This window comes from Nelusetta ayraudi, unplaced genomic scaffold, assembly GCF_046127955.1.
Source record: "Nelusetta ayraudi isolate G7.1 ecotype Tasmania unplaced genomic scaffold, CSIRO-AGI_Nayr_v1 ptg000096l, whole genome shotgun sequence".
Lineage (NCBI taxonomy): Eukaryota > Metazoa > Chordata > Actinopteri > Tetraodontiformes > Monacanthidae > Nelusetta > Nelusetta ayraudi.
Genome location: NW_027466146.1, coordinates 831,411 through 852,965, shown reverse-complemented (window position 1 = coordinate 852,965; position 21,555 = coordinate 831,411). Strand labels below are relative to the sequence as shown.

Genomic DNA, 21,555 nt, shown 5'->3' with positions numbered 1-21,555 from the left:
GGCTGCGAGCCAGAACCACTGAGTAAACACTTAAATGTTGTTGACGCAGGATTATCATTGGCCCGGAGCAGCTTCCTGCACGTCTCTCTTGGAGCGCACATGCCGACACTGGCCTGACAGTTGGAAGACTGCTGATTACGATGTCAGTTATAACTCTCGGGTGTTGATAGATGAGCCGAGCGGATTCCTCACCCAAGGCCCCTCCCCCTCACCTTTCTGTTCACTTTCGAACCTCCCGTGCACGACCGTGACATGTCTGTTCTGTCTTTGCCTGTCTTTGTTGTGCAGTTATGCAACAAGGTCATCTTCCTGATGAGCTTTGTTGGGAACCGCGGCACCTTCACACGCGGCTACACAGCCATGATCACAGACGTGGAGTTCCTGTACCACCTGCTCTACCTGATTATCTGCAGCTTGGGGGTCTTTGTCCACGTCTTCTTTTACAGCCTGCTGGTGCGTGACCACACACACACTAACCCCGCCTCTTTAGCCTCCACACACACACACACACGCAGCCTTGGACAAATGTAAAGGTGGCGCTGTACATTGATTGTCAAAGAAACACTCTATTAAACACAGTATTTTAATAAGATAAATATATAATAATAACACATGTCAGCTTTTTGTTTATGGTGCCTCTTTTTTTAGTCACATACTGTTTCCTGATACATTGAAAGTTCTCCTCCTGCTCCCGCTCTCCCTCGCAGCTCTTTGATCTGGTTTACCGGGAGGAAACCCTGCTCAACGTAATAAAGAGCGTGACCCGCAACGGCCGCTCCATCGTTCTCACCGCCGTGCTCGCCCTCATCCTCGTCTATCTCTTCTCCATCGTGGGCTACATCTTCTTCAAAGACGATTTCATTCTAGCGGTGGACAGGATACCCAACAAAACACTCGGTAGGCAGCAACAACACGACCCCGGAGGGTCGATGCTTCACCTTGGTCCAAACACACCAAGTGAATGCTGGCAGGAGGCCAAAATTGTATTTGAAGCACATCCCTGTGTGTAATATTTGAAGATTCTGATAGTTGCATAACGTCTTGTGTTCATTCCCGTCTGGACAGAACATGGAGCCAGTCTGGCGGCCGAGTTCTTCTCTGGAGGGGTTTGCCACAAAGACAGCGGGGAGAACTGTTCCACCGAGGCTGCAGTGGACAGTAGGTTCACACTGCTTTCAGAAAAACAACACAACAACTTTTGCGCAGAGAGTCGTACTTGTGTGCGACCGGGCCGGGTGACAGGATCTCAGGGCCCTTTTAAGTTTGAATCCACGTGGTTGTGCATGCTAGGGGTCAGAGGTCAGGGTCAGACTTTCCCAAGTGTGTGTGACTGCTATTACAGACCATCTGACTCTGGGAGCGCCAGTCTGCATGTGAAGGTATCTTAAGAAGACCTCGCAGACGTCTCCTGAGAAGGTTCATTTCAATCACGGGATTCGGCCTGGTTGAACCAACCGGGACCTCTTAGGGAGCCGGGTTTAGGCTCCTTGTGTGACTCCCCGATGTTGAGGCCTGGGAGGGTGAAAGATCAAGGATTAACTACCATCGGATACCGGCGGGTCAGTGGGTCCACCCTGTGGCGGCCAATAGGCGATCAACCTGCTCCTGCAAACCCAATGACCCCGAGGGGAGACGTCTCCAATCAGAGACGGAGGCGTGCACCACTTTAAAAATTGATCAGCCATCCATGTCGAATCCTCTGATTGCCGAGGGGCTACGCTCCATTTGTACAACTCCCCCCCCCCCTCAGTCATCCTCTCAGGCTCGCTAATGATCTCAGTCTGGTGACTGGTTTTTGTCTGGACACTGGCTAACTTTCCCAGTCTTGTTTTAAACTCTCAGACCCCGACAGGGACCAGCTTAGTAACCCAGTGTGCACAAACGAATGAAATGACAGCTGTGATGAACATGGATGGGCCTTTTGTAGTTCGCCTCTTCTTTTGACACACTTTCCCATAAAGTGTGTAAAAAATGTTTACAAGAAAGTTTGCAGTAAACCCCCCCCCCACCCCCAAATAATGCAGTTTCCATGAATTTTCTAACGTGATATACTTCCTAACGAAGCATCAAAAGGCTTTAGGTGAACTCTCTTAGTAACCCGTGTGTCCCGTTTGTGAGCAAACTCCCCAGAAATAAGAAAAGTCTGTCCTCACAGCTGCCCTTACACACAGGAAGCTGAAGCCCACTCTTTGTTTTATTGAGTTGATATAAATGGGAAGTCCTGTAAGTGATGGCAGTGTGTGCACAGAGCCTCAGAGGTTTCCTCAATACTGTCAAAATGTTTGTTTTTTGTTTTTGTTTTGTTATTTCTCCACTTCATGTGATCAGCGTCACGCCGGTTGCACCCTAATGCTGCTGTGTCCTCTCCTCAGCCTCCGTCGTCACTCAGCCCTCGGCCGTCGTGATCGAAGACAAGGAGCGAGCGTGCGACTCGCTGCTCATGTGCATCGTCACTGTGCTGAGTCACGGCCTGAGGAGCGGAGGAGGTGTCGGGGACGTCCTGCGGAAGCCGTCCAAAGAGGTTAGAGAAGCACTGGGAGGCAACGGCAAGGAGAGGATGACGCAGAGAGAGAGAGAGACTTCTGATTGAGGAGGAGGAGGAGGTGGAGATGGAAAAAAAAAAATCTCATCTGCCTGGAAATTACAGTTTGAATCAAGTCGGATCAAAGCAAAGTTACATCAAACTCTCGACACTCCCGCTTTGATTGATTAAATTGGTCTGACGGTACCGTGTGATGTTCTTGTTTAATTGACTTGTCATCTGAAAACAAAAGCAAAAAACAATGACAAAATGATTTGCCAGAAAGAAAGTCAGTGGAAGGCGACACCACGGACATTTGACTCATGTGAGTCCGCAGTTGCTTTGTTTGGGTTTGTTTTTAACTGCTCTTGTGTAACAAAGGCGCACGCAGTCGGCCTCATCTCCAGGGAACCAGCGCCTTAACCCTGCAAAATCTGTGTGCGTGTGTGTGTGTGTGTGTGTGTGTGTGTGTGTGTGTGTGTGTGTGTGTGTGCGCGCGCGGCCTTGCCAGGAGCCTCTGTTCGCAGCCCGGGTGATCTACGACCTCCTCTTCTTCTTCATGGTCATCATTATCGTGCTCAACCTCATCTTTGGCGTCATCATCGACACGTTTGCCGACCTGAGGAGCGAGAAGCAGAAGAAAGAGGAAATTCTCAAGACGACGTGCTTTATTTGCGGTGAGGAAGGAAGTGGTGCACATTTTATTCACACTACCCATGAGCCTCCTGGTCACCCCCTCCTTGTCCCTCCGCCCCCTGCCTTCCCTCCCTTTAGTGATCACTAAGGCTGCGTTCAGAATCAGATTCCTTCTCAAATCTGATTCTTAGGGCTGACTGACATTATTGACCGTTCTGACAGGTTGCTGTAGCAATGATGTCTTAGCGGGTATAGTGTGTAATGGCATATAATTGTGACAGCGGCACTTGTTGCGATACCTGCCCTGGAGCTTGGCTTGAATGGAGCTGTCTCCCCACACACTGATGCAACTACCTCCCGAAGGTGGTTTCAATCCGTTGTGCAAAAACGTATTTCATGTGATTTGTGACTGTTCAACGCGGCTAAAATGCTACAGACAGTTCTTACTGCCAGAATCTTTCTGCCAGTAAGAACTCCAGAACTGCTCGTTTTGATTTGCCGTTTTTCTCCGGGTGTCTCCCGTCGGTCTCAGCAGCAGCCTCAGCCTGTTCCGATCAACCACATGGTGCGAACGCAGAGGTCATGCACTCTCAGAGTCTGGCTGGCTGGCTGGCTGGCTGGCTGGTTGGCTGGCTGCTTCAGGACTGCTGCACCTGTGCGAGCGTGTTGCTGCTGCTGCTGCTGCTGCTGCTGCTACTGCATTGCACACTTGATCTTTGCAAAATGGGGGCTGTGTTGTTTTGTTTTTTTCTTGTTTTTTCTTCTCAGCAGTATAAACAACGCAACGCCTCCTCTTCCCAGAATGAGTAGTTAGTCATGGCAGGTGCAGCTGTGGAGGAGGAGGAGGGGTGCTTCTTCTTCCTGTTGCCGTTCGGGTCTTGACCATGTTGCGCTCTGCCGTCACTCAGCTGAACCGCAGCGGCGCCGTCTAACTGGAAACTGTCGGTCGGTTCTGGATATTGTCACCGGGCAACAACTTTAGGTTTTGTTTTGTTTTGTTTTTTTAGTTTTGTTTTTTTGCACATACACACACAAAACCGCTGATTGGTTTGATTTGACAATGACTTGATGAACGCTTTTACCAAAGCACAACCTCCGATGTCTGTCTTCCTGTTCAGTCATGACTTCGTATTCTTCTAGTCACAAGGTTGATGATGTCACCGGGTGAGTTTCTTAACTCTTCCGAAGAAACAATCTGACTCAGATTTTTTTTTTTTTGTGTGTGTGCGTGTGTGTGTGCGTGTGTGTGCGTGTGTGACTGCACACTCCAGGTTTGGAGAGGGACAAGTTCGACAATAAGACGGTCACCTTCGAGGAGCACATCAAGGTGGAGCACAACATGTGGCACTACTTGTTCTTCATCGTCCTGGTCAAAGTCAAGGACTCCACCGAGTACACGGGGCCCGAGAGCTACGTGGCCGAAATGATCAGGGTAAGGCCCACGAGGCCGAGGTTCGACCTCGCCTCCAATCCGAAGCGTTTTCACCAACTCGCATTCAGTTGTGGCTAAAGCAGGAAGTGTCTGCTGCAAGCTGAACTCTCAACGCCACAGAAGAAGAAGAAGAGGCTGAGGGGAGTGACGGAAAACTTATTTTGCGGATGAAGGTTTTTTTCAAAGAAGTCAGGAAGCCTTCTAGGTACTACAGCTGCGGTTAAAAATTCTGATTGGGCCACTTTTGAAATATTAGATGGTTGGTTGGACCAATGTCCTTTGCAGTTTATTTTTTTGTTTTTTTTACAGGACTCCACCCCCCGCAGTAAAAGCCTTTATAGGGATATAAGGGTTTTGCGCAGGCTCTGCGTTGGGTGGATCTATGAAAAAAAAATAAGAACCGATATCTGTAAAAGCAGTTCAAAAGAATTCCCTCCTTGACTTTTGAAACAAAAAGCAACTCTATGCCTCCTCTCCATGACACACGGCAAATCGCTGCTCTTCAAAGAGCCTTTAAATGCAGAAGTTGCATGTCGCTCCCTTAAAGCGACTGTTGTGGTGGCTGCTGAGGTTAACCTTCACCCCTCAGCTACACTCGAGGCGACACGCTCTCCGTCACTTTTAAAAGATCCCACCGCCGCTGCCGCTTCTTCATTTCGCTCCAGCAGTCAATCGACCTTCTTCTTCTTCTTCTTCTTCTTCTTCTTCTTCTTCTTTGCATCATCCGTCCCAGATTACCAGGACGGCATTACGCAATCCTTCCCTCCATGACCCCGAATCCCTCTGAGGTATTATCACATCAGTCAGCTCTGTGAATGGAGAATTAACTCTGAGACAGAGTATGCCGGCGGCATGAAATGTGTTAATCCCTGGCAGCAGACAGGCCTCGCTAAACACACACATGTGCGCGCGCACACGTACGCCCGTCTCACCTCGTAGCCTTGCGTCACCTTGTGACAGGCGCTTGGCGAGCGCCCCAGCCTGCCCTCGTGGTTTCCCTCTCATGAAACAAATTGGGTCTTAAAAACATGTGGAATGGGACCAGAGGCAAAAATGTTGCGTTCAGACCTCGGCTGCGTTCGCCGCGACACATTTGAAAGCCGCAGCAGCGCACTCACACACACGCATGCACGCACACAAGGGCTCTGACCCCTCTGTGGAAAGGCGACAGAATTAAAAACTAGAGGGAAGCGGTCAGATTTTCCTCAAAGTTGCGTGGCTGTCACGTCGCAGCACCGGCGGAGGAAAGCCCCTTCCTCTGAAGTGGTTGATGCCCTGACGCACTCGCTGCTGCTGTCTGACACACTTTCTCGTCGGCCCGGCCGCTGAGCCCAGCGCACCAGCAGCCTCCATCTGCAGGTCCCTGGCTTGTGAGAAGAAAGCACCTGATTGACCCCATTGCGCACCCCACCCCCACCCCCACCCTGCTCATTAACGCGAGCGCGCCTCCGAGCCTTATTTAGTTTGTGCAGGGGGAGGGCGCTCAGGGTGCAAAAGACCCCGATGACCCGTCGACGGACCCGCTGATCTGAACCCTCGGCCTCACAAGCAGGTGTTTGATACAAGGCCTCCCTGTGCTGAGCTTCTCCGCCTCTTCCAGAGAGCATATCGCACAGATCCGGCACAGACGTGAGCACTTCAATCAATCCCGACTTAATTGATCTTGCGTTTTGCTTTATTTGCTAGACAGTCTGAAAAGTGAGAGCGATGCTGTGCAACAGCTGCCCTGGAAAACTGCAGCAAGGTCTTAGGTGCACATGTTGCCGATGCTGTGTGTGAGTCTGTTTTTTTTTAGTACCATTATCATTCAATTTTGTATGAATTTATAAAGAAATGCAGCAAATTGAGGGTGGAACGGTGGTGCAGGGGTTGGCGCTGTTGCCTCATGCCTTGCACGTTCACCCTGCGTCTGCGTGGGTTCTCTCCAGGTCCTCCGACTTCCTCCCAGTCCAAAAACCTGCATGTGAGGTGAATTGGAAACTCTATTGTCCCTTGGTGTGTATGTTTAAGAGGCGAATGGTTGTGATAAACTGGCGACTTGTCCAAGGCGTCAACCTGCCTCCGCCCCGTGATAGTGCACAAATCAGCAGGTGTAGAAGATGGATGTACACATTACAGTAAAGCCAGTTGACTGCGTTGGTTTGGTAAAGCAGCACGCTGCTGCTGCAGGTAAACAACGTTTCCATGTTGTTTAACCCAGATTGTGTGGAAAGTCGGTTAGTTGTTGTTGTTGTCGTCGCTTTGTCATCGTCGAGCCCGTCTCCAGCTTTCCACAATCTCTCCTGCCCCACCTGGGCGTCACGATGACGACAGAAATTCTTCAGAGTCCTAGCTCTCCCACCCACTGCTGTTTCGATTCATTTGATGCTGCAATAATGCCAAAGTCAGAACAGGACGGGGGAGGGCCGGGTGAGTGGGTGAGGGGGGGGGATTCAGTACTCCGACAATGACTGGGACTGACGTCAATGGTGCAGGGTTGACAGTCAAGTGCCGAATGTGACGGTGGCTCGCAGCGGTCGGCCTGGCCTGGTTCCAACATGAAACACCCCGACCGGCAAACGTGCTTTCACCGCATCCCCTTCCTGCTTCCCGTCTAATGTATTTACTGCATCACTTTGCATATCTGTTGCTGCGCCAGGCCAGCCACCAGCTCATCAGGTGGCTTGTGGCATGACTGTGATGTTCCCCGTGGCCCTTTAAAAACAAAAAAAAAAACCACTTCCTGTTTCCGAGGGCCCCCACTAAAAAAAAAATGTGCTTCCTTCCTTCAGTCCCATTCAGAAGCAGAGAGTCTGGACGGCGGAGGCAGTGGCATCAGCAGCGGCGGTGGCGCTGCTGCGTTTACTGGAAGCGCTCTCAGTTTGTAAACACCGGGGCGCGACGGAAACAAGGCCGGCCGACAGAGTCGTGAAAGTGGCGCACGCACACACGCACGCGTGCCTGATGGCCCGCCCGCCTCTCTCACATTCAGGAAGTGGAACTTGCTCGCCGCAGTCGTCAGCCGTCACCGCCTTTCACAATGAGTGTGCGTCTGAGCTGCGTGATTCCCCTCAAGCTGCTCCCTGACCCGGGACTGACTCTGCGGTGCTGCACGGACACCTCACCAACCACCAACCACCCCGCCCCCCCCCCCCCCCCTGCTCCCCCGACTCCACCCCACCCCACCCCCACCCCCCGACATTTCCACATCAACCGCCACAACCAACGGAGGGACTTTTTCTGAGCCGATTCTCCGGTAGGGCCGCGCTGCGGTGACCTCAGCGGCAGGCGAGGAAGCTGCTTGCCACTGCGTGTTTCGCCTGGAGGTCACATGACTGCTGTGACTCTGCCATCACGGGAGGGGATGGTGGGGGGGTGCGGGGGAGGAGAAGTTAGTTGGTAATGGGCGGCGACTGACAAAGTGCCGTAAAAAAAAAAAGCTGTTTGGACCGCAGCCTCGACCCAAACGGCGGCCTCGCCGCTCCCTTATCTGCCGTTTTATTGGCTGCACACGTCGCCAATAGCAGGACATCAACTGGAGGGGCGGCTGCATGATAGCAGCTCATTTTTTTCTCCTCTCGTGACACTGAAATCATCGCCACGTTATGCTTCTTAAGTTGGAGTTTTCCTGAGGGGAGGTCCTGCAGCTTCGTAATCTCCTGCCTCGATGTTGAGTTCAGTAGTACAGTTGTTATTCAGAGGAAGCTGCCCACTGCAACTCACTCCTAGCCTGACGACCTGAAATCGGGGGAGCGGTGCAGTTTTGCGAAAGTTTGATACTCGTTTGACTCGCGTCGTGGAGCGGAGAGGCCGCGCACATTAAAACGTGTCAATTCTCACCTTTTGACAAGAAATATCCAGAGCAAATCGTAGCAGTCTGATTTCTGTCGCCGCGCTTTGGCTTTTTGTTCAATTCAAATAAAATAAAGTCAATTAATAATAGTTCAAGTAAAAATTAATAAATAAATAATAAATGTTTAAGTCTTTCAAAGTCTTTGTATTGTTAAAAAATGTTTACAAAACGAGATGAAATAGCTCTACTCAAGTTGTAACACTTTTTTTATCATCATAGAACTCAAAAGACTCAAATCTAGTAGCTGTTTAACTGTAAACTAGTTGTTTACTGTAAAATAAATCACTGCATCGTTTTGACTTACCGACATGTTTGTGCATCACAACGTTTACTGGCAGCGGCCGTCCAATCAGCGAGCAGGAATGTTTCCTCACTGCTCTGCTATTCCACTCTCTCTCGACACGACGCATGTTTTTACTTCTTAAACGGCTCGACTCATTGGCTTTTTCTTTTACTTAACAAAGCTCAACCAAAACTCAGTCCGAGTCCAAATCCCAGCAGGAACAGCAGCGGCTTCATTCCTGTGTCTGGTTTCCCCTCAGAGACCCTCGTCGCAGCTTTACTGGAAGCTGGCGGCCCGGTGAATCACAGGGTGTGTATTTATTTGTGGTCGTAAAATGAAGCAATATTTGCACTTTGTAAACTAAGAGGGAGAAGTCAACCTACTCCTTTTTTTTTAGATTTTTTTTTTTAGATTTTTTTTAGATTTTTGTTGGTTTGTTTGGTCTGTTCGAGGCGGGCGTGCGGGGGTGAGACCTAACGCCCGTCAAACTGTGATTTCAAAAGTTGCCCTCGCATCCCATGTGATTGAAACTTGGAAAGTCCCTCATGGTTCATGTGACCAGGGTAGGCTCCAAATCACGGCGCACCAGTGCGGGATCGAGAGTCACGAACCTGATGAAAGAGGTCATCTGTGTGCACTAGATTCCATCTGGGGTGCTTTGTTTTCAGTTGTTGTTTGTGGCGCTGCAAGATAAAAAAAAAAAATCAGAACAGCTCATTCAAGGAGCGGCGGTCATGGATTCCATATTCTAACCCCCGGGTTTTTTTTATTTTTATGTCTTTGTCTGTTTGACTGAGTTTTGTTTTTCAGTCGCGGTGCAAAAGGCAGCTTCACACGATTCATTTTTGCCAAAAAAAAAACAAACCCCAGACAAACAGCATGTTTAGCCCTATGCTCGCAGCCTCCTACAAAAAAAACTGGTTTTGCTTAAAATGTTTGGCGTAAGACGAGGCATCACGGCCCTTTGTGACATCAGAGAGGGGGCTGATTTCCAGAGTTGTGCATGTGAGCTCTTCCTCCCTCCCAGTGCGTTTGGTGTGAAACACCTCAAAATTGGTTTTGTTATTTGTTTGGAAAATTAATTTGAACTTTATTTTTTTTTAAACCCTCTGTTGTTGACCAGGAGCACAACTTGGACTGGTTCCCCCGGATGCGGGCCATGTCGCTGGTCAGCAGCGATGGCGACGGCGAGCAGAACGAGATCCGGAACCTGCAGGAGAAGCTGGAGTCCACCATGAAGCTGGTGTCCAACCTGTCGGGTCAGCTGACCGAGCTGAAGGAGCAGGTGGGTGCTGGTCCCACGCCGCAAAGGCCGTGGACCTTTTGCTCTGTTTGTTTGTATGTTTATTTTATTTTATCATTTTATTTTGTTTATTCATTTATTTTTATTCATGTTCAGCAATATTCTGCCGAGAATTCTTGAGAATGTGTCAGTATTCCTACTTTGATAAAGGAGCCACATGGGATGTGTGGAGCTTCTTTGTAGTCGAAAGGTCTCACAGGAAGGTTTTAAAGTTGGGCTTCGTGCTCATGTCGACGGTCAGCCGCAGCAAAACCACTGTGTCAGACTAATAATGGAATATTTTTTTTCCATTTACGTGTGCTTGTGCGTGCACATGTGCGTGTGTGTGAAAGCGTATATAAACTTGACAGAAATGCTGTGAGAAGCAAGATGAGTGAGAAGGGGAGTTTTCTTCAGATGCCGCTCGGGGTTTGTTAGTTTGTTTGTTTGTAATCGCGGCTCGTCGATCGTTAGACGACAATCTGCGGCTGGATGCAAGACACCATGAGTCACCAGGTCTTTTTTTGCACAACACACTTGAGCCAGACTCCAACTTGTCGGCTCACCGAGACTAACTTGAGGTTGTTTTCGCTTTTTTGTTGTTTGTTTGGTTGTTTTTTTTGTTTTTTTTGCGACAGCTTGATGAATGAGAAGACAGCCAAAAAAAAAAAAAAAAGACAGTTTTTCATCACTAATTCCAACACGAAGCGGAGGCCAAATTCCTAGTAACGGCTTTGGACGCGGAGGAAAGCAGCGATTTCACAACCGCGGCGCTGCTGCGTTGTTTCTAGTAAGCCCCGTTTGTAGAAGTGGCTCTACACTTGAAATGAGAACTATGTGAGAGGAAGTGAATGTCAGCGAGACATTTTGACCCAGACAGTAGGGGGAAATGATTGTTGTGTTTCTAAAAATCGTCGAAGGTCGCAGTCACAACGCTCACAAATTTAGCCACCAGTCAAGATTTTTTTTTTGTGTGTGTTTTTTTTTGCCGTCTGCCTTCAGTCTCGGCAGGAAAAATCAGTAAATGAACCGAGTGTGAAATCAAATTTGTGCCTAATTGGAATAAATGTTCTGGGTGCGGCGCCGACAGGAAAACTGCACTGCTGCTGCTGCTTTAGTTGGGGGGTGGGTGGGGGGCAATTTCAAAGAAAACTGCCTTAACCAGAAAACCATGGTGTACGTCGGAGCCGCGAATGTGACGACTGTGAAACGACTCAGTGATATTTCGGTCTAATTTTCTCGGCGCCAAACTATTTCTCTTGGAACACTCATTGCAAAACTTTGTTCGTCTCACTATTGATATCGTTGCGTTTCAGTGCCGAGGCGCGAGCGGCTGCCCCTGCCTCGCCTAAAGTCACATTCTTGGCCAAAAAAGTCACTTTAATTGCCGCAGTTACAGAGGCTCGCACCTGCGTTATGACTCACGCACTTTGCTTGATCTCTGAAATTTCTTGCAGCCAAGTTTCGGTCTTAGTGTCTGGTATTCAGCTGCCTCCGTCACAAAGCAACCGAGCGTTTTTTGCTCAGCGAGCGGCATCAAAGGCCACGGAGATTCAGAGACGAGGACCGAGGACCGAGGTGCTGAGCTGAGGTGAACTCGTCTGCTCTCTTTTCTTCCTTTTCTCTCCGACAGATGACGGAGCAGAGGAAGCAGAAGCAGCGGATCGGCCTGTTGGGACACCCGCAGCACATGAACGTCAACCCGCAGCAGCCGGCGTAGAGCGGCCGTCGCCGGTCGTCACCGTAAGGGGAAAACGGCTGCAAGATAGTTTAGTCATAAGGCGAGTGTGTAGCTCTGGCCCACGCTGGCGTCGCTCGGCGCCGTCACGCTCACCCACCTCGTCCCGCTCGCTCCGGTCGGAGTCAGTGCCAAACCATGGGATGTTCTCCTTTTGTCTGTTTTTAGGCGTAAACTGGATTCACTCAGCGCAGCACATGGCCTTCACTGGTTGGACTTGAACAGTAACTTAGCCGTCTGGGCCAGTGGGGGGGGGGGAAACAAAACGTCTTTTTGTTCCTATTTATTAACGTTCATTATTTATGTTTCAGGCGTAACAGCACTCTGGAATGTCTTAATTTCCATTTTATTTCCTTGTTTTTTGGGGGGTAAGTTGTGCAATATATTCCCTTAAATATGCAACCACAGCCCTGCGTGCATTTAAGTTCCATCAGTCACGTTTCAAGCGTGGGCCAACGTTTCGTGTTTACTGCCACTGGATAGTGTAGAGTTTAGATGATCGTCTTTACTTCAAAGGAATATAGAGATAATAAACTTTAATAGGCTGCTCCTGACCTCGTTCCATTTTATCTGCTGAGAACGTGCACATTAACCGAGCGTCAGCGGCGCTGGCTGTAGTCTACCATGTGAGAGCAATAGTTCCCTTTCAACCCGTGGAAATCCGAGGTCAAAGCTGGGTTCTTTTCCTTCTTCCTGTTTGATGGTGAAATTTGCTTTATTTCCTTTTGGATTTAGCCAGAATTTATGTATTGTAGCGTCTACTTTATTCAGGTGGACGTGTGCGTCACACAGCCGCCCAGGAGTTGTGTAACTCTCGCACTGCAGCAAACCACGTTTCTGCGTCATTTCCACTTCTGCCGCAAACTCCTTCCATCCGTGCCTGTCTGTTTGAAAGTCTTACTCCAGTTTGCCGCTCGTGCAAACTCACTTACTTTTAATTTATACATCTATTTATGTATTTATTTATTTGCCCATGTTTAGCCGAACGTGTTCATTGACTTTTATGCTGCTTTTAGAGATATTGCAGATCATATTGTGTACATAAAGTTGCTGCTTTTTGTATGGAGACAAAATATGTTTAACCTGTTACTCATGAATGTTAAGAAGTAAAAAAAAATCTAATCTCTGTCAATTTGTATATTAATGTAGAATTATTTATTAAAGTTGGATGTAATTACCCTTTAACTTGTGTTGTGTTTCTGTATTTTTTGAGTGCTTTAGAAATTATCCCAAAAACAACTACCGTTGTAGAATTTTGAGATTTAATGTTTTTTTTCCAATTTAATTCAACAATTCTCCAACGATGTTTAAAGCAGAAAAGTTGCTTCATTAACATTATTTGTTTTTTGGGGTTTTTTTTTTCAAATACTGTGAAAAGTGCTTCTGACACTCAACTACAGTCAACACGCATTCACACCATTAAAAGTGCAAAGCAAAAGACTGTGAACTAAAGCACAATCAATATGTGTCGCAAAATGTAACAGAATCTGAATATCATATTTTGAGCTTTTTCACAGGAAAAAGGGTTTTGCAGCAGCTGGTCGGCTTTTCATCTTACACCGAGTCGTCTGACTGGAAGAAGTTGACACAAAAGAATCAAACTCAATTGTGTGTCACCGGATAAATAATTTCATACAACCTCACACTGACACACATCAGCAGCGGCAGGAGACCCTTCTGATCTACAAAAGATTAATCCTATTTAAATTCATGTTCCAGTTTTGTTGTTATTGTTTTATTTTGTTATTATTTTTTAACTTTGTGCTAAAACTAAAGATCACATCACAACTTTTGACCTTGTTCAAACTTTTCTACCTGGGTTTGTGCACAAAAATTCAGCATGTTGTTTACTTGTTCAACATAAGAATTACAGCAATAAATCAATAAATAGATGAGTGGCTGGAGAACTGAGCCTCAATTTGAAGAAAAAATGTTTTGCAATTAATTAAATAAAATTTAAATGTTTTATTCACGAAGATAAAAGGAAGGAAACGATTATTATTATTATTATTATTATTATTATTATTATTATTATTATTATTATCATTACATGACGTTTCGTTGCGGAACCACCTCTCGGCTGCCGTCGGGACGTCGGCGGGTGGAACCGAGCGAAGCATTCGCTTCTCGGGCGACTGCTTGCGCGCGCAGCCGTGACGTCACCAACAGGAATCCATCCGCAGCTGCAGCTGCTGCCGCTGCCTCGCTCTCTCTCTCTCTGTCGCGCGCGCGCGCGCGCGCGCGCTCTCTCGCTCGCTCGCTCGGCTCGCTGCCAGCCATGAGGAGCTCAACGTGACCGCCGCGCGGCAGGGTACACGCGGGCTTAAGTGTCATCCCGCCGCAGGTGCACGTGCCAGCACCTGCAATTACACGGTGTCCGCAGCCGAGCGCGTGACACGGGGCGGGGGAAAACAGCCGCGGGCACCGTCATCAAGCACTTTACGATCATTAGTGTTGATACATTACAAGCGTTATATTATAATCACTGCTGTTATGACCACGACCTGGGTGGTAGTTTGCTGTGTGGTGTGTAGTATTAATGTTGCAACAGTAGGAAACGTTCAAAACTCACACTGACCCTTTGTGGCGGCACATTTTGTGAAATGATGTTTACACGCATAGATATCTATGTCACACGTACAAACGTGGGGATTCAGTTAGTTTTTTTTTGTCGTCACGCATATTGACGCTTTACTCGTTTCACTTGCACGTGTCTTTCGTGAACTAATGATTGTTGAACGTAATTTCGCTCGGGTCCGTATTAAATCGTTTTTGTGCGCGTTGCGATGCTGTTGAATCCGTGTGTCCCTTCTGTTGCTCTCCTTTACGTGTCTTCTTGTAAACAAGGTGGGAGCGTGGTGGTACACGAGACTGAGCCCCAGCGGAGGAGGAGGTGTACTACACCGACGGATTTGCACTCCGGCAGCGGCAGCAGCTTGTGTGCGTGCGTATGTGTGTGTGGGTGCACGCACGCGCGCGAGGAAGGGAGGGTGAGGAGTTGAAAGCGCCGTGCAACACGTGAGGCTCATGTGACGGTGTGTGTGTGTGTGTGTGTGTGTGTGTGTGTGTGTGTGTGTGTGTGTGTGTAGCAGAGAGACGTGCCTGCAGCCACAGGGTTTATTTAACACGTAGGCTGGTCACAAACCCACCCAGCTCTCACACATCCACCCGGGCGTGGAACCTCCCCAGACGCACTACCGAATCCGGACCTCGGGGTGACAACACCGACTGCGCGCCGCACACAAGCTCAACGCTGCGCACTTCTTGCTCTTTTTCTTGGAGGACCTTTATTTTTTCAAATCAAAGCAATTTTTTTTTAAATATATATGTTAGTCCTGTTTTTGTTAAAGCTCGATCTCAGACGACATTTTGGACTTATTCTGTTGGATTGTTCTTCTTCGAACTCAAACAACACAAACAAAACAGAAAAGCGGAGTTGATCGTCATGGAGAGGATTACCAGTGCGCAACCACCTCCATTTGTGCCCAAACACGCACCACTGGAACTAGCGGACATGCAGGGGTAAGAAATAATAAGACTTTGCTATATATATATTTTCGATTTTATTTATTGATTTTATTGATTTTTTTTTTACATTTATTTTTCCACGTCAACTTTATCCTCACTTTGAATGAACTTATTCTATCCTCTCCTTATAGAATGGATTTCCCCATTTGTATGTACAAATCCCGGAGGGGCATGAAGCGCGGGGACGACAGCAAGGTAAATCCGAGTTCATTTTTTTTTTTTTACAGTTTAAACAATTTGTCCATCAGTTTAAGTGAAAGCGGTTGGAGGGGAGTTTAAAAAAAGAAAAAGAAAAAAAAGAGCCGAGTTTCACCCGCGACATTCTCGACCCTCCTCAGGAGACGTACAAGTTGCCGCACAGACTGATCGAGAAGAAGAGACGCGACAGAATCAACGAGTGCATCGCCCAGCTGAAGGATTTGTTGCCCGAACATCTAAAGCTGACGGTAAGTTTTTATTATCTTCCACATTTAGCCACTCGAGCAGCCCAGGGATCTAATTCGCCACATGGCGTTCCCCCTTATTCAAAAAATTTAAAATAAAATTAAAAAATAGTCTAAAAAAAAATAAAAAATCGCGCTGAAAATCTCTGGGGAAAAAAAGTTGTTGATTGTATGTTGCAATTGAATCGATTTGGTTCCTTTTGCCAAAGTTTCACTCTCAGTTGGCCCCTGTTGTTCTGTGCTTACGTGGATTGCATGACTGGTGTGAGGCTCGTCCTCTGCTCTAGGCTGCAGAATGTGTTACATAAGAAAGATCAACATGCTTATCGAAGGTCTTCCTGTTTTAGACACTGGGTCATTTGGAGAAAGCTGTGGTCCTGGAGCTCACTCTCAAGCATGTGAGAACCCTGAGTTCCGTGCTGGAGCAGCAGCAGCAGAAGATCATGGCACTCCAGAAGGAGCTGCGGATCGGTAAGTTCTGCATTTTGCGAGTCGACCGCGGCCTTCCGAGATGTGTTGCGTCCGGCTGGAAGAGCGCAGTCGGGATTGGCCTAACGTGCCCTGTGCTCCACCCCTTAACCAACCAGGTGACCACGGAGGCGACGTGGCTGAGAACAGCGAGGAGATGTTCCGCTCCGGCTTCCACCTGTGCGCCAACGAGGTGCTCCAATACGTGGCGCGGCAGGAGAGCAGCCGGGACCTGACTGCGTCCCACGTCATCAGCCACGTCCAGAAGGTGGCGGCGGAGGTCCTGAAGCAGCGCAGCCACACCTCGGAGGAGCCCCAGGAAGTGATGGAGAAAGCCAAGAAGCCCGCCGGGCAGCCGCAGAGTGCCGCCGAGGGCCTGGCCAAGAACTGTGTCCCCGTCATCCAGAGGACTACCGGCCCCGGGGCGGGCGAGCAGAGCGGTAGCGACACAGACACTGACAGCGGCTACGGCGGCGAGCACGACAAGCGCGACCCCAAGGCGCAGTGGTCGGAGCGCTACGCCAAGGAAGGGGAGCTCAAGCAGCTGGCGGCCGAGAGGACGGCGGGCGCCATCAAGCAGGAGGGCGACGAGCCCAAGGCCAAGAAAGCCCGGTCCGAGCCCTCGGAGGAGGAGGAGGACTGCCTGTCTGGCGGCGCCGGCGGCTACGTGGGCTTCTCCCCCAACCAGCCGCCCTTCTGCCTCCCCTTCTACCTCATCCCGCCCTCCACGGCACCCGTGGCCGCCTACCTGCCAATGTTGGAGAAGTGCTGGTACCCCGGCGGTATGCCCGTGATGTACCCGGGCATGAGCGCTGAGGCCCTGCCGTCGTCGCTGGGGATGTCCCCCAGGGCTGCGTCCCCGGTCTCTCACCATGGACCCCTGGACTCTCCCACCCTCCACAAGGCTTTGAAGCAGGTTCCACCACTGAGCCTGGAGAGCCGAGACTGAGCAGGTGCATCCCTGCCGCTGGGAGAGAGGAAGGAGGGCTCGGGCAAAGACTCTTTCTCCGCCCCGACCCCTCGACCCTCCCGTCGATCGACCCCGGCTCAACTAAAACCCAGATGGTCTTATCAGCAGCGGCGCAGCCTGAAACAACCTGTGTTTTTCGGCACGAGGAGAACTGGCCCGGCGTGAAGGCTCAGAGATCAGCTGCGGCGCGCTGAGCAGCGCAGGGAAACACTGTGAAGACAGTCAGTTCGGAAAGGCCACGCGTGCGTTCGGAGTCAGTCTGTTTGCGTTTTTGCTTTTCGTTAAGCTTAATCCGCTCCACCCTCAGTGTTGAATGTCAGCGGTTAAAAAAAAAACAACAACACAAAACTACTCAGAATGTAAGGTACAGATAAGTCCTAAAAATCCCAACCTTGAAAGATATTGGACCTATGTTTTTTTTTTTCTTTTTGAACACAAACACACACACACACACACACACACACACACACACACACACACACACACACACCAGTCTGAAATGAATGTAAAGGATGAACAAAGAGCCCCTTGTAGATGCTGCTGCTTGAATTATTCTTCTATCTGCTGTAGATCTATGAACTGTCCTCAGTGTTTGTCACTTCTCCTGCAACAAACCACTTTTTTTTCTAGTTTATGAGATGTATTGACAGTCAACATCATGGAAGACATGTTTTATTTTTATTTTTATTTGTACATTTTTGAGGGGAGTTGGGGGGGCGGGGGGGTGAACCAGAGTGAACCACAGTCTTGGTGACGTTCAAAGAATTCAGGGCGTTGTCACCAGACCAGGTGTGTCACTCGAAGAGCGATGTGGCTTTTTTTTTCTTAGTCATGACTATTTTTCTCACGACTATTCTAGACAAAGCTCCCATCAAGTCGCCGTACTTTTAATTCTCCCCCTTCGACGCTCCCCCGCATACGTCTCTATTTTTGATACGTGACCCGCTGAGTGTATTGGCCTGGCTGCCACAGAGCGGCTGGCGCCGTGGGGGAGGGAGATGGTGTACAGTTTAACGCGCCCAAAGTTTTACGTCTCGCTTGCAGAAAAAAATTCCCCCTTCAAGTTAAGGCCTGACCTTAGCTCCTGTTGTTGCCTTTACTCGTGTAACACACACACACACACACACACACACTGACACACACGTGCGCACGGCAGGTGTTCAAATGTATTTTTGTTGTAAATGCTGTGTCCTTGGCTAAGAGAGTGAATGTAATGTCAAAACAGAAAAAAAAAATAATAGTTTTGTATAAAAAAAAGAGGTACATGGGATTTGTCTTTGAAGCATAACATAAAAGGTTGTTTTTGTTGTATATATTTTGTATATAAAGTATTATTGATATATAAATATATATAAATATATATTATAATATTAATAAAGATTTTTTTCCCCTCTGTGGAATCTGTGTCTGACTCCCTGATGCCCTTAACGTGATGTCGACAGCCGACCTGACAGCTCCTCATAGCAACGCATACTTATGTAACACTTACATAACCCATAAAGCAGCAGCGCCCGTGTAAATCAATAGCGTGTCTTAGATTACAGGCTGTAAACATTTCCTGTTCTGAAGCTTTTCAGAGGAATCGCCGGTGCCATTAAAGTGAATCTTTGATAGAGAAAATCCCCCAGGTTTAATAATCCCACTGCTGATTTTTTTTTCTTTTCTTTTCTTTTCCCAGACAACTTTTAACCCCCTGTAACTCAAGAGCCGATTACGTCTTGCCTGGAAACAAGCCAGCAATTTGTTACCTCAATGTAAAAAAACATGACAGGAGAGCTGCTAACACACACATTTACCTAAATTGCTGCCTCAGTTGGGTGAAGTCCAACGTTTCCTGTGGGACTTTGTTTGATCTAAAACGGTACTTTCACAGTGCACAGTGTGTTGAAGCAGAAAATGTGTCTGATTGCTTGAGAAGCAGCATTTGGCAATGTTTTTTTTTATTTCTTTCGGTTTAAAGGTTAAAATTAACATTAAAACAACAACAACAACAACAACAACATCGACAACAACAACAAAATACTTTGACATGTTGTAATAGTGAGGACAAGTCTGCACCGAGCCCTGGCTTATTTGTGTGTGTTGTTGTTGGGAACTCATCATTAGTTTTATTTATAGTAAATATCAAAGAAATCTTAATGTCAGGTGGTTGCCGCCCACAGTGGCTATATGAGAGACGGAGGTCTCACTTTTCCTGATGCTGTAATCACGCTGGCATTTTGTAATTTGATCTTCTTCTGGCCGCTGTAATAACCCACGAAGGCCTCCATGCGCTCGTAAACATAGCACGGGCTCCATCTTGTGGACAGATTGCTGTATGACAACCAGTCCATTTTAATTCGCTTCCTACTAATATCACTTTGGCCTTTATTACCATTGAGTATTTATTAAAAACACATCTTTGAAGGAAACGACCTGCAACAGATTTAGTTACATTAGATGTGAGAAAACACAGACAACCTGGAGGGGTCGCCAAGTCATCTTGCAGATCACGATTTGTGCGTAGAGTCAGAGTCACATCATCCTTCCATCCCTCCACGCTCGTTTCAACATGGTGAATAAGTCCAAGGTCAGGCCGCCTAATGTAAAATTGCTTGTTTATAGTTAAAGACCACATGAAAATGTAGTTCCTCTGTAGTGGAGTCTCCACTTTCACTTCTTAGTTACTGCCACCAACCTCATTGTCTTGTTTCACAAGGGTTATTCTCACTTCCAGCTGCAGCAGGAAGTTGCTCTCAGCGCGGAAAATCTTGAATTAGCACAACGTCCACAGCTTGGTTCATGGACTGCATATCAAGATGGACGTGTCATGTCATTGTTCTGACGCCAGCCTTTGGTTTGAGACCAGCCATTCGGAAGCCGAGAGATCGGTTTTATGGTCATGCTCTGTTTTGGAAGATTTTATATTTGGCTGTGTGGTGGTGGTAAGGGTGGTGAACAGCGATTGGAGCGTGACAGCAGAAGTGTGGCCTATCACCGGCACATTTGCTGGTAAACCACAGTGGACTACTAAATTAAAACCTCCCACAAAACAACTCAAATTCATTTTTTTCTGCTGAGACCAAGCCAGACAAAATGCACCCCGGTGACCCTGCGCTCAGGAAGAAGTGGGTTTTGAAAATAGAGGGATGGATGGATGCTATGCAGTTTGGATGCTCAACCACTAAACTCAGTTGCAAACTCAGCAGGTCAAAAGTATAACTTGACCAATCAGCAACCTTTATGGAGAAAAAGGCAGGGACGGTGGGGGAGGGCGCTGCGGTGTGCTCAGTTTGATCAGAACTGGACAATGTTTCCTCGTTAGAAGAAGAACAAAGAAGTAAAGGCACTGCATTTTTTCCCCCCACTGTTGAGTGGCTTTGGACACACTTTAATTAGACACGTAAGTGCTTCCATGTGAATCCAAGGCCAAAAGCTCCATCTCAGGAATTACTTATACGAAAAATGACTGATTGGATTGAAATATATTCATCCAAGCGTCTCTGGTCGGAGAGCCTCCTTGAGGCGTCATACAGCTCGACCAACCCTCGACAAGTGGTATAGTGCTGCCCCCCGGTGGCCATAAATAGACGACTATTGGCCATTGGCATCACAAGAGACTGGTGGACGTTCAAGTGGTGGTACTGACCGCAGCACTTCTGACGTAACCACTTCAAAACAGACTCAGCATTCTGAACGAGCCGGCCTGTTGCTCCAATCAGATTTCTGTCACCATACATTTGTTCAGCATCTCACTGCATTGGATCCTTCTCTGATCGGAAGGTTCGAAGCAGAGCGGCCTGGAGGGGGCCAGCGTGGACAACAGCAGCAGACAACAATCACAGCACTGTGAGGGAGTCGGCGACAGGGACGGTCACAAGACTCAAACAGCGAAATAAACAAATAAATGCGTGGCAACAACATCAAATGGATGAGCTTGTATGTTGGAGGTCCGAATCATAAAAGCGTGACTTCAAAACGGAGAACAGAGGGATCACTGTGAGTGAGATTGGGCACTCAAAATATGATCTTTTTGTTTGGTATTTTTAAACACGATTTAACAGGCCCCAAACATGAATGTGTCTTTGTGCTAAGCTGGTGTCCAGGGTGTGTCTCACCCTCAGGCTGGAGCCGGCGACAGCAACCCCAGTGATCCGAGCACGTGTAGGATCCATTAATCCCCAAGAGCAGAAGGCATTTTTATATAATCATTGTTTCATTGAGTTGAATTATTATTATTATTATTATTATTATTATTATTATTATTATTATACAAAAAAGAAAAACTAAATCTGTGGTTTAAATTGTTAAAAGGGGCTGTAATGGTTTCGTCGTGAACGTCTTTGTGGTCTTAGAGAAAGTGCCGTACAAATCAACATTGTAGAATTCTGTCCAATTTTCTACTTCTTTCCAAAATAGGAGCAAAACCTACACCATACTATT

General features: G+C 47.9%; 2 protein-coding genes across 11 annotated transcripts in view; both read left to right on the top strand.

Annotated features, from left to right (window-relative positions):
- Positions 1 to 11,976, top strand: part of itpr1b (inositol 1,4,5-trisphosphate receptor, type 1b) — a 66,564-nt gene extending 54,588 nt beyond the window's left edge. For 6 of the 10 annotated variants that reach the window (XM_076047866.1, XM_076047874.1, XM_076047873.1 and 3 more), the window contains 8 exons: positions 289 to 453; positions 708 to 897; positions 1,066 to 1,158; positions 2,373 to 2,521; positions 3,033 to 3,198; positions 4,429 to 4,589; positions 9,828 to 9,989; positions 11,620 to 11,976. In XM_076047866.1, the coding sequence (XP_075903981.1) occupies positions 289 to 453; positions 708 to 897; positions 1,066 to 1,158; positions 2,373 to 2,521; positions 3,033 to 3,198; positions 4,429 to 4,589; positions 9,828 to 9,989; positions 11,620 to 11,706 (1,173 nt within the window). In that variant the 3' untranslated portion in view covers positions 11,707 to 11,976. Of the gene's footprint in view, positions 1 to 288; positions 454 to 707; positions 898 to 1,065; positions 1,159 to 2,372; positions 2,522 to 3,032; positions 3,199 to 4,428; positions 4,590 to 9,827; positions 9,990 to 11,443 lie in introns of all 10 variants that reach the window. The other 4 variants (XM_076047868.1, XM_076047871.1, XM_076047867.1 and 1 more) reach the window with 1 other exon arrangement.
- A 2,850-nt stretch (positions 11,977 to 14,826) lies between these two features.
- bhlhe40 (basic helix-loop-helix family, member e40) lies at positions 14,827 to 18,526 on the top strand. Its single transcript, XM_076047904.1, has 5 exons — positions 14,827 to 15,246; positions 15,384 to 15,447; positions 15,591 to 15,698; positions 16,043 to 16,166; positions 16,283 to 18,526. Exons 1-5 carry the CDS (start codon positions 15,170 to 15,172, stop codon positions 17,110 to 17,112), a joined length of 1,203 nt encoding a protein of 400 aa, XP_075904019.1. The 5' UTR covers positions 14,827 to 15,169; the 3' UTR covers positions 17,113 to 18,526.
- The last annotated feature ends 3,029 nt before the right edge of the window (positions 18,527 to 21,555 follow it).

Coding starts and splice junctions, on each gene's coding strand:
- bhlhe40 (XM_076047904.1), top strand. CDS start 15,170: ATGGAGAGGATTACCAGTGCGCAACCACCTCCATTTGTGCCCAAACAC. Junction 15,247..15,383: donor GAACTAGCGGACATGCAGGG/GTAAGAAATAAT, acceptor CTCTCCTTATAG/AATGGATTTCCCCATTTGTA. Junction 15,448..15,590: donor AGCGCGGGGACGACAGCAAG/GTAAATCCGAGT, acceptor GACCCTCCTCAG/GAGACGTACAAGTTGCCGCA.